The sequence below is a fragment of the Muscardinus avellanarius genome (genome assembly GCF_963383645.1).
Source record: "Muscardinus avellanarius genome assembly, chromosome: X".
Classification (NCBI taxonomy): domain Eukaryota; kingdom Metazoa; phylum Chordata; class Mammalia; order Rodentia; family Gliridae; genus Muscardinus; species Muscardinus avellanarius.
In genome coordinates this window covers 34,748,293-34,760,834 of record NC_137792.1, presented here as the reverse complement: position 1 = coordinate 34,760,834, position 12,542 = coordinate 34,748,293, and the positions used below count along the sequence as shown (strand labels likewise).

Below are 12,542 nucleotides of genomic sequence, written 5' to 3'. Positions count from 1 at the left end.
CCCTGTTCCAAATAAAGTATAAAATAGGTCTGAGAGTATAGCCCGGAGGTAGAAAGTCCCTGGGTTCCACCCCCAGTGCCACACACACACACACACACACACACACACACACATATACAATCACATTTGAAAGTCAGGTTATTTAATAAGAAACTTTAGGATTTAGACTTCCCTCAGAAAAGCAAGGGATGGAACAACAGTGAGCTATTTCCTTTCTTGGGGCCTCTGCACTGTTGCTGGCCCTTTTGGACAGACTCCCATTCCCCAGCACCCACTATGGCCTGTTTTTGTGCCCGGCCCACTTCATCAACCACATGAGCTTCCTGGCCACTGCAGGTACAAGTGTCCACTCAGTGGCCCAATGCTACCAGTGTGCAATGCCCTTTTAATTAGAGATTTTTTACAGTATTTGAGATATTTGCAGCTTTTCCAACCAAGACAAGGATTCAGTGTTAACAGCTTTTGCTCTGGAAAAGATTCAGTTGGAAAATAGTTACCAAAATACTTACGTGTCTGGATGAGGCAATAAGAGAAATATAAGAAAACTATGCTAGACAGCATTTCTGAATTCTTGGGAATAGATTTGATTCTGGTGTGTGTAGTATTTGCAATAAACATTTCTCTTGCAACACATGAAAGATTTTTAGCCACATGCATTTGGTGCAAAAAAGCAATGTCTTGCTGCTGGAAGAGACATTAGATTTCTCAGCAATAAGACTTCCAAAAGGCAGTTTTAGATCAAGTTACCAATGTAAACTTGTTTTAAAAAATTACTCTTCATTAATTCAAAAACTACTCTTCATTAATTCAAATCACTGCAGTGATTTAAATACCTTAAAATACTCTATAAGACATGATCTTAGAGGATTTCTATAATACCACTCATAGGTGGGTTTAAATTATGCTAATCCTACAAATCACTACTGTTTATTTTTTTAAAGCTATACCTTTTTTCCTTGATTACAAAGATTCTTCAGACAAAAACGTGGCCCATAATTGCACTGCCCCGTTGGCACTTTTTTAAATAATACAACAGAGCTGGGAGCTCAGTACTTGCCTGACATATACAAGATCCTGGACTCGATCCCCAGCACTGCAGAAAATGCTGCTGCTGATGATGACACTGATAGGCTCTTGTGATTAGAAACTACAGACTGCACAAGAAGATACAAAGTGGAAAGTGAAACGCTTCTGCACCTTTGTCTCGGAAGATTTTTGTAAATTCCTATGTAAAGTTTCTACACATATGCTAGTATATAAAACCCACTGGCTTTTATATAAGAATATGATTGAATTTTTACTAAAATGAGTTTGTTTCTTACTGTGATTTGCCTTGTGTTTAGAAGATTGCATGATAAAGTTTATTTTGTGCATATTATACTTTTATTTTACTAATCTATGAAAAGCCATATTTCAATGACCCCTGTACATTTTTCATGCTGTCTCACTCCCAATGGCCTCTGTGCATGTAAGTAACCTGTTGAATGACTATGCCTCTATGTTTTTGACGGTTTCATTTTAAGTCCTTTTTTTATTAATCAGCAAGCAACTTAAAACCTTTGTAAAAGTTCAGCCTTTAACCACTCTCCTAAGATCCCTTGTATCCTTTATTTTTAAATACCCCTTTTTTTTATTATTTGCAACCCTGTGACCACATGGCAATTTCATTTAGACCAAAGCAACCTCTCCGCGCTACTCGTTCCTGGTTAAGATGTTAGTGCTTAACCTATCTGTTCATTTGTTTGTGGTGTCGATGTTGATATCTAACTCATTCTTATGTGTTTTTAAGATATGACAAGTCTTCCATCAGTAGGACTAGAGTTAGGGCTCTGTAGAGGCAGGGGCTACGTGGACCATCCAGAATGCTCATGTCATCATCTCATCTTGCTCTTTCCTGAAATGCTTAGTTATTTTTACATCAAACCAGGTGTGGTGGTGCACGCTTGTAATCTCAGTACTCGGAAGGCTGAGACAGGGGGATCACGGTTCGCGGACAACCTTAGCTACTTAGTGAAGCCCTCCGCAACTTAGCAAGACCCTGCTTCAAAATAATCAAAAATAGGGCTAGGGGTGTAGATTGGAGATAGAATGCCCCTGGGTTCAATCCCCAGTACCACAAAAAATAAATAAGTGAATAATAAAATAAAGCCGGGCATGGTGGCGCACGCTTATAATCCCAGCATTTGGGAGGCTGAGACAGGAGGATCACAGTTCATGGACAGCCTCAGCTACTTAGTGAGGCCCTTTGCAACTGAATGAGACCCTATTTCAAAATAAAGAATAAGAAATAGGGCTGGGGGGGTAGCTTGGAGGTAGAAGGCCCCTCGGTTCCATCCCCAATACCGCAAAAAAATAACAATAATAATAATAAAATAAAACATCAAGCCGGGCATGGTGGCTCACACTTGTAATCCCAGTACATGGGAGGCTGATACAAGAGGATCACAGGTTTGAGGCCAACATCAGCAATGTAGTGAGAACTCTCAGCAACCTAGCAAGACCCTATATCCAAACAAAAAAATTAAAAAGTGCTGGGAGTGGAGCCTAGAGGTAGAACACCCCCAAGTTCAATCCCTAGTACAAAAATTTTAAAATCTACTTGATGCACTTCTTTCACAAGTATACTTTTTCTTGATGGAACTATCACTCAGAGCAGTTAGTACCAAAAAAAAGCAATGCCATAAACACTCCTGGTTTTATTTTTATTTTCGCATTTCTCATTTCATTACCACTAGAGCATAACTAGTTGGCTCTGCCACAGACAGCCTCATATGCATTTTAATTTTGTGAGCATGCCATTCTGAACACAGAAATATGTCTTTGTTTTTAGCTGTGGCTAGGGAATATGCTCTAAAGGCTTTCAATCCACCTTTACGGAATCAAGTTACCCAAAGAAAACAATTGCACAACTCCCCATTAGTATGCACCAATGCTTATTTTAACAGATTGTATTTCCTTTTTATATATACTTTGAGAATGATGCTTCTTGTTCATTTGTGTGTTTCCAATCTCTTGCATTCCAGGGTGTCTTATTTTGCATTGTACCATTCTTTGCTCCTGGGCAGATCGCAAATGTTAAGGACTGAGCCAGTGCTCGTAATCATTCAGTCATATTGCTTCAGAGAGATGGACCAAAGCATCCCAGATTCCTTTAGGATACTGTGCAATCCATTTTATTAAATTTATTTTAGCTCCTCTAAAATCCAGGACTGATTCAATATTCTTTCAAGAAGAAACTTTAATGTCTACCTGACAATATTTGGGTATGACTGTGCAAAAAAAAAAAAAAAAAAAAAACCTCTCATGGGTAACACAAACACATGATTTTAAAGTTCTTATAATAATTTTCAAATGTGTATGAGAATCAGACCACATTGCATTTGAACAGGAATAGTCATTCACTCTGAAAACTTTCACACGTTGGTCAAATTTGTTCTTGTGCTGTTAAAAGACAAGGTTTCAGAAAAACATTTTAAAATATTCTCCATCTATAATATTTAGAGAACTCTCCTTTTTGCAAATGTTTCTGAACTCAGACTCTCCTTCATGATTCTTTCCATCTGTCCATCCTGATTTATCACACACAACTGCCCATGAAATGGCTGACAAAGTCTTTGGGCCAGGGAAATATGTTCCTCTACCCATTTCCTCCAGCCTTTCCATCAAATGGATATTTGAGTTCCAATAAAACTTAGGAGATGCTCAGTTAAAGCCAGTGATATAGTTACACAACTTGACTTTGAAAGAATCTGGCATGCCACCTTCATCCGCTTTGCTGAAAGAAAGGTCCATGAAGTTAAAGAGCAGCTGGCTCTGCATTTCCCGTTCATCTCTAGAAATGATCCAGCTGGCCCCTCTTGGTTGATGTTACTTGCATTCATGCTCTATATGTGTTGGTCACTGTCTCTAGACTTTTTCTTTTCAGTATTGCTGCTTTCTTAGAATTGTACAAATATGAAGCGCATGTGGTTTGGGACGAATTCATATGATTTGCTGGATACTACATGAAAAGATATGCAGTATCCTTTAGCACTGGACTTTTATGCATGTACTCAACATAACTTTGATGCCCCTGTTTCTCAAGTGCATTGTCATGGGCTTAAAAGTGACGTCTTCTCCCATCAGGGCTCTATGACTTAAATGACGTGTAAGCCATATATAAGTTGGATTCCTGTTTTAGAACATGAGCTAAAGGGAACTTAGTTTTACCAGTAAAATTATAATTTGCCCGCATGGACTATTCCATAAATTTACCCTTTTTCTAACTCTTTGCATTTTAGTGTTTGATCAATTAGATCTTGTCACCTATGAAGAAGTAGTAAAGCTGCCGACCTTCAAAAGGAAAACACTAGTCTTATTAGGTAAGTCTGACTGTCTACGTGCTCGCTTACTCTCACTTTCAACACTTTTGGCAAACATTATCAACTGTTGTCCATCTTAACATTCTTTTCAAAAACCGACATAGGTGCACATGGTGTTGGGAGAAGACACATAAAAAACACCCTCATCACAAAGCACCCGGACCGATTTGCATACCCTATTCCACGTAAGTAACGTCTCAATCGCTTTTAATTATGTTTTTCCTGTTGCTTTTTAACATGGCAATTCACATATTTTTCTGATTACAAAAGTAATAACTGTTCATTGTAGGAAATTTTTAAATCCATAAAAGAAGGACAATAAAAAGTAAGTTAACAATAATTCTGACTTTGTTCTCCTAATTATTTTTTTTTTTTTTGCGGGTCTGGGGATGGAACCCAGGGGCATTTGACCTCTGAGCTACACCCCTGCCCTATTTTTTATTATTTATTTTGAAACCAGGTCTTACTGAGTTGCAGAAGGCCTCACTAAGTAGCTGAGGCTGTCCGTGAACTGTGATCCTCCCGTCTCAGCCTCCGGAATGCTGGGATTACAAGCGTGTGCCACCACGCCCGGCTTTATTCTCCCAATTATAAGTACTAGAAATATTTTGTCATATACCTTCCTAGACTTCTCTTAATCTAAACATATGTATAGTCTATATTTGTTATGTTGTGGCTTTTATTTATAACATTAGTCTCATCCATTCTGTTTTTAACTTAATTTTTATGAGGGTATCATAAACATTACCTTGATAAATTATTCTTTTAAAAAAATAAGTTGTGCCGGGCGTGGTGGCACATGCTTGTAATCCCAGCATTTGGGAGGCTGAGACGGGAGGATCACAGTTCGAGGACAGCCTCAGCTACTACTTAGTGAGGCTCTTTACAACTCAGTGAAACCCTGTTTCAAAATAAAGAATAAAAAATAGGACTAGGGGTGTAGTTCAGAGGTAGAAGGCCCCTAAGTTCCATCCCCAGTACCACAAAAAAAAAGTTGTAACAGTTACATATTTTTCTCTGATTCAGTAATATTACCTTTAATCAGTATCTAAATTGTCAACTTCTTATCACTTTTAAAACCTAGTCACGACAGGCATGGTCGCATACACCTGTAATCCCAGTACTTGGGAGACTGAGACAAGAGGATCACAGGTTTGCAGCCAGCCCCAGCAACGTAGTGAAACCCTATTTCAAAATAAAATAAAATAGGACTGGAAGTGTAGCTCAGAGGTAGAATGCCCCAGGTTCAAACCCTGGTACCAAAATAAAATAAAATAAAACCCAGTGAATATACTATCAGTTGTTTATTATAAAGAATATATAATGTGTAAGATTTATAGTTTTCCCTTATCTATGTCTTATTCTTAATCTCTTGCCCTGTTCATTTTCTAACTGAAAAACGAAGTCATCCCAGGTTTGCAGAGGACTGAGGAGCATGTATCTACAGCCCTTAGCAGACGGTGGATAAGTAGTTGCCATCTTACCACTATTATTTTATCATCGTTATTCTAAGGTTTAAAATTTTCAATCCCCAAAGCTTTCTAACAGACTGAGCTTTGTCTGGGGAGCAAAGAGCGAGAGAATGAATTAGCCAGGCATGGCGGTGCACGCTTGTCATCCTAGTTCTTGGGAGTCTAGGAGGGAAGAAGCGCAGGTTCGCGGCCAGCCTCAGCAGCTTAGCGAGGCCCTCCACAACGTAGTGAGACCCTGTTTCCAAATAAAAAATAAAATCGGTCTGGCGGTGTAGCTCAGATGTAGAATGCCCCCAGTGCCACAAAGAGAGAGAAACAGACAGAGACAGCGAGAGAGAGCCATGAGCGCAACAGGAGAGGATGTCCAGTGGCTCCTCCCCGCAGGGCCTCCGATGCCTTCCTGAAGCGAGGTGAGCACCGCTCCATCAATTTGTGCCGCTCAGAGATCGCTCCGATGAACACAAGTTCAAGTATCGCTGCAACTGGGGCTACCAGAGTGTTCTAGTGAAACACTTTGATTTTTTTAATTCTCCTTGTGTCTAGGTCATGAGTACAGTACCCTTGGTTAGAGTTTTTTTTCTTCTTCACTGTATAACGATTGAACTCCCATGTTATTAAGTGGCCAGTTAACTAGCTTGTTTTTAAAGCTTACCTTTGATGAGTGAGGTTAACATGTCGAATCTTATGTATTTGAACCCAGATGTGTATTTAGTATCCATCTAATTTCTAAAATGACGGAAGATACTAGCCCATCAATATATTAGGGCATTTTTTTTTTAGTTTTCGATGTACTTGGAGAAAGAGTTCCTCTTTAAACTGTCCGAACTTGGCACATCTAATAGTCAAGCGGGAAAGGAGGAATGGCCTCAAACCTGCGATCCTTCCATCTCAGCCTCCCAAGTACTAGGATTATAGGCATGCTCCACCACACCCAACTTGGCTTGGACCCATATATGAAAAAAAGCGTAGCATGAATTTGTCCTTTCATAAGGAAGGGAGGAAATTGAAAGAGAGGAAACAAAAACATCAAGATAGAGAAAAAACAAATGAAAGAAAGATTACCTATAAAAACATTTCCTAAAGTCTGTTTTGCATATTGACACACATCTTAGTATATGCTCACTTAGAACAGGTGTTGGCAATTCTTTCCTGGAAAGGACCAGGTAATAAATACTTGTGGCTTTGAAAGCCATACAGTCTGGGTCACAGCTACTCAGCTCTGCCATCGCAGCATGAAAGCAGCCACAGACATCATATAAATAAACTTGCATGGCTGTGTCCCAGTGAAACTTGAAGCCAGCAGGCTGTTTGTGGCTCCTGAGCTGGTCTGCCACCTCCTGGTATAGGTCGTCTATAATGGTCGTAACCACACCTCACTAAGGTCCTTGTGTCTTCACTGCGGCGTCCCTTTCACTCTATTCTAACGATCTTTTACGAAGTGCTGTAAACCAGCACTGCCCAATAGAACTTGCTGTGATAATAATATGGCTTGATCTCTGTACTGTCCAGGACGTTAGCCATTCAGCCCTTGACATGTGGCTACTAAGTCTAAGGAACTGGCATTTTAATTTGATTTCTTTTTATTTAAATAATTGCATGCAGTATTCCCTTCTTTCATTCTACTTTCTTTCTTCCTTCTGCTCAAGACTCAAGTACATTAAGGCACACAGTGAGTTAGTTCCACTCACTCTGGCCCATGAAGGAATGAAATGCATTAGTAACCCCAAAGTACTCACCAAACCAAGCAATTAATTGACTGCCATGGGTTGATGTGCACAGATAAATATGGTTTCTAGAATCTGGTTCTACAAAACTACTGAGGATGGAACAGGGTTATGAGACATACACCAAAGAATCCACAGCTTTTTTTTGGGGGGGGGGGTACTGGGGATGGAACCCAGGGGCATTCTACCTCTGAGCTACACCCCCAGCCCTATTTTTTATTCTTTTTCATTTGAAACAGTGTCTCACTGAGTTGTAAAGACCCTCACTAAGTAGGACAGTGAGCTGAGTGTGTTGGCTCATACCTTTAATCCCTGTACTTGGGAGGCTAAGAAAGGAAGATCTTGGGTTCGAGGCCAGCCTTGGCAACTTAATGAGGCTCTCAGCAACTTAGTGAGATCCTGTTTCAAAAGAGGAAAAGAAGAGAGACTGAGTTTGGCTAGGACCATTTGGGAGCATAAGCACAGCCATTTAAACCTCTCGTGACATGTGACTTTGCAGATACAACCAGACCTCCAAAGAAAGATGAAGAAAATGGAAAGAATTATTACTTCGTATCTCATGACCAAATGATGCAAGACATCTCAAATAACGAGTACTTGGAGTACGGAAGCCACGAGGACGCGATGTATGGGACAAAACTGGAGACCATTCGGAAGATCCACGAGCAGGGACTGATTGCGATACTGGATGTGGAGCCTCAGGTAAGCCCGCTGCCCCAAAGCCCCTCCATACTGCTGCATGCTGACGAGCTCAGGTCCTGAAATCCAGTGTGCCATCAGAAAGTCAGGGGTCGCAGAGTGATATCATAAGCTACAGGAAATTATCAATAAGCAAGAGCTCGTGGGTTAACAGTCTAGAATGCAAAGTGACGGCTGGCTGGACTCCGTGCGTACAAGCATGCCTTTAAAAGCAAATTATGATCAGCCAGGCATGGTGGCACACACCGGTACTCCCAATACTTGGAAGGCTGAGACAGGAGAATCACAGGTTCAAGGACAGCCTCAGCAACTTAGCAAGACCCTGTTTCAAAATTTATAAAAGCAAAAATTAAATAGGGCTGGGGGTATAACTCAGGTAGAATGCCCCTGAGTTCAATCCCCAGTACCACCACCAAAAAAAGCAAATATTCTCTTACGACATTTATGATACTCAGAAGCTCGCTGACGTCCCTGATTAGGTCTGTGTCTGTCAGAAATGCTCCAGTTGTCTGACATCAGGGTGAGACTCTGGCACTTTCTTATCACAATAGTCATCTTTCCTCTCTTGGTCCAGCTCATGCTGGACCGTCAGAGCGCCTACCAGCATCTCATGTTAATCACAAGCCAGAAATGGCATCTGGGGCCTGGGTATAACACACAGCACTGGCTTCATGAAAGTGAGCGAGCCCAGGCGTCAGATGGAGCAGAAATGGAGAACCGTGGTGACTCTCAGCCCCCCCCGGGTATCTCCTTACGTGAGGATGAGGTGTGACCCAGAGATAAAAAGAGAGAGATGGACAGCTTAGCAAGGACTCCATGGGGCACTGGGTACAGAGAGGATTAAATGATTTTTAAATGAGTCTTATATGAGAATTAGTAGGAATTACGAAAGTTCAACAAGAGAAAGCTAGAAGCTTGCCATCAAAGAAACTGGGTACAGCTCAGCGGTAGGGCGCGGACTTAGCAAACACAAAGCTCTGGGTTCCATCCTCACACCAAGAAAACAAAAATACTGACAGGCTATTTTTTTCTCTTCTATGCACAAACTACATGGGACTTGAAGCATAGCAGGAAGGACATGGGGTTGTAGACACCAAGGGAAATTAGCAAAAGAGGCCTGTGGGTACCCTTGTTTTACTCCCAGATCTACCATTCCTAAAACCAATCTGGACCCCAAACCCTTTATCACTTAGAAATGCAATGAGTGCAGCCCGGCATGGTGGTGCACGCCTGTCATCCCAGTACTTGGGAGGCTGAGACAGAAAGATCGCTGGTTCAAGGCCAGCCTCAGCAACTTAGCGAGGCCTTCAGCAGCTTAGTGAGACCCTGTTTCAAAAAATAAAATAAAATAGGGCTGGGAGTATATCTAGGAGGTAGAATGCCCCTGGGTTCAATCCACAAGTAATACACACACACACCAAAAAAAAAAAAGAAAGAAAGAAAGAAATAGAACCAGTCAGTGCACCACCTGTGGAGCTGTTTCCCCAGGAGGCTTACATGCCTATCCTGGGCAGTGTGAAGCCCTGCTCAAGGGTCATTGCCTGAGCTCAGTCCCCTAGCCATCCCCAAAGCAAGGATAGACCCTGAAGAAGCAGGGTCTGCGCCACCTGGGACCGAATAGCTCCGTTTATGCGCTCCAAGATCCTAACTTGTGGCCAGTGGGTTCAGCCACTTCCATTTTATAGCACCTGATGGGGTTCTTGAACTCGAAACTTTGGAAACCACCAAAAGATGTGGTTCTGGGGCTGGGGAGGAGAGCGACGTGAGCGTAAACACTTAGCCATTAACTAACTATGATGATGTGTAACGCAGATTGATCTTTGTTTAACTACTAATCCCTCCTCACTAGGGATTGGAAAAATCTTCTTGCCAGGGGTGGCTAGAGGCAAGGTCTCAATCCTGGTCCTGGTCTTCGACATCCTCTCCTTGGGTTCCACACTGGTCTTCACCTGAACGTCGTTTTCTGCTGGTAGTAATGTCTCTAGCAGTATGCTGGCTGCAGGGCTCTCAGACCCCTCTGCATTTCCTAAGTCCACTTTCAAGGGCTTTCTGCCGTCCCGCTGCTGCCGCTGCCACTGCCACCGCCGCCACCGCCGCTGCCGCTGCCGCTCCTCTCCTAGCGTCCAGCTGTCCCTGTCCCCTCGCCCTTGCACAGCCATGCACTGCTCTGCACTGCTGAGTGGGAGAGCCTTCTCTCAGCCTCATCGGGACATCCACGGCAGCCCCTCTATCCCGTCGCACTCGGCCCCAGAGCACCTGCTCGCCCGGCCGGGCACACTGATCCCTGTTCTCCCAACTGCTGGATGGGCTCTCTGCACTCCCCTCTCCTGCTTCCTGTCTCCCTCTGCCTCTCAGAAACATCATTCCCGACCGCTGCCCCACCCGCCAAGGGCTGGCCATAGGCACTATGGTCTCTGCCTGAGCCTGTCCGGGCCAGCGGCTGGTTTACCCTCTGGTCCCAGGCTCTCCTGCCCAGCCCCGGTCTCACCAGCCACTGTGAATGCGGGATGGCCAGGACACCGCACAGTCGTCACCAGCTGGACTTTGCTCGGGCCTCTGCCCACAGCCTGCTCCTTTTAGGCCTGGGGAGGTTCCCATGCTGCTTTCGGGGTGCGCACAGCCCTGAACAACCTAATGTGAAGCTGAGCCTTATGCTCCAGGGAGGCCCTCTGCTTAGGACCTCAGGACATTTTTCTCCATGCCCCGCTCCTGCCCTGGCTTGTTAGATTAACCCCACTCCTGTATCTCACAGATAACAACCATGTATTAAGCGTGTATAGACCAAGTACTATGACTGAAGCCAAAAATTCAAGTAAGACAACCCGGTTATGATAAAATTCCCTCCTCCCTGTACATCAGTAACTGCCCAGAACACGGAAAAGCGCCTCGTGTTTCACAGCCGCCATGTCTGCCACACGTGGACCATTGAAAGTCCACCTAGCACTGCCGCTCGGCTCACTCAGCGCAGGCCTGATACTTTGTGGCATCTTAATTTATTTTAGATTAAGGCCACGTTGAGTACACATCTAATAATACTCTATAAGATGTTGTGTTCCAACTTTAAACCTAGAGGACATTAATGCCAAAGATATTAAAGTAGGAATAAATTAGTAGCCTGGCTACATTTAAAATAGTAATCAAAGCTGGACATGATGGCGCACACTTGTAATCCCAGTACTTGGGAAACTGAGACAGGAGGATCGTGGGTTCACAGCCAGCTTCAGCTACATAGTGAGGCTCTCTGCAACTTAGTGAGACCCTGGCTTCAAAATAAAGAATAAAGCCGGGCAGGGTGGCGCACACTCGTAATCCCAGCGCTTGGGAGGCAGAGACAGGAGGATCACACAGGTTCAAAGCCAGTCTCAGCTACTTAGTGAGGCTCTCAGCAAGTTAGTGAGACCCTGTTTTCAAATAAAGTACAAAATAGGTCTGGGAGTATAGACTGGATGTAGAAAAGTCCCTGAATTCTACCCTCGGTACCAAAAAAGAAAGAAAGAAAGAATAAAAAAAATAAAGAATAAAAATAGAGCTGAGATGTACCTCAAAGGTAGAATGCCTCTGGGTTCAATCCCCAGTTCTGCCAAAAAATAAAAACAGTAATTAAAGCCAGGTATAGGGGTACATTCCTGTAATCCCAGTATTTTGGGAGGCTGAGACAGGAGGATCACAGGTTGAGGACAGCCAGCCTCTGCACCTTAAGGAGGCTGCCCTCAGGAACTTGATGAGACTCCATTTCAAAATAAAGAATAAAATGAGAATAGAGGTCTAGCTCAGAGGTTGAACACCCCTGTGTTCAATTCTTAGTTGCCACAAAAAAAGAAAAAAAGAAAATAGAAGTGGCTGGGAGTGGAGCTCACCCAGTACCAAATAATAATAAACTATATTCTTATAATACTTTATACTTTGCCAAACATTATTACTCTTTACCTAATCCTTATAATCCTATGAGAAAGAAATCAGTATCTACTTCCATGAATGAAGAAACCAAGGCTTAATATAACTGTGACTCGACCAAGTTTATGGCCTTTGAAAGTGAGGTTTGAACTTGAGCTATTTGGTTGAGTTTTTTTTGTGTGTTGTTTTTGTTTTTGTGGTACAAGAGATTAAACCCAGGGGCATTCTATCTCTGAGCTACACCCCAAGCTCTATCTTATTTTTTATTTTGAAATAAAGTTTCGCTAAGTTGGAGAGGGCCTCACAAAGTTGCTGAGGCTGGCTGTGAACCTGTGATCCTCCTGTCTCAGCCTCCCAAGTATTGGGATTACAAGAGTATGCCACCACACCCA

The 12,542-nt window shown here is 42.8% G+C and overlaps 1 protein-coding gene across 6 annotated transcripts in view; it reads left to right on the top strand.

Annotated features, from left to right (window-relative positions):
• Positions 1-12,542, top strand: part of CASK (calcium/calmodulin dependent serine protein kinase) — a gene marked incomplete at both ends in the record, with an annotated part of 384,129 nt that overhangs the window by 360,586 nt on the left and 11,001 nt on the right. For 3 of the 6 annotated variants that reach the window (XM_080718576.1, XM_080718574.1, XM_080718572.1), the window contains 3 exons: positions 4,296-4,361; positions 4,466-4,546; positions 8,057-8,259. In XM_080718576.1, coding sequence (XP_080574702.1) covers positions 4,296-4,361; positions 4,466-4,546; positions 8,057-8,259 — 350 coding nt within the window. Of the gene's footprint in view, positions 1-4,280; positions 4,362-4,465; positions 4,547-8,056; positions 8,260-12,542 lie in introns of all 6 variants that reach the window. The other 3 variants (XM_080718575.1, XM_080718573.1, XM_080718571.1) reach the window with 1 other exon arrangement.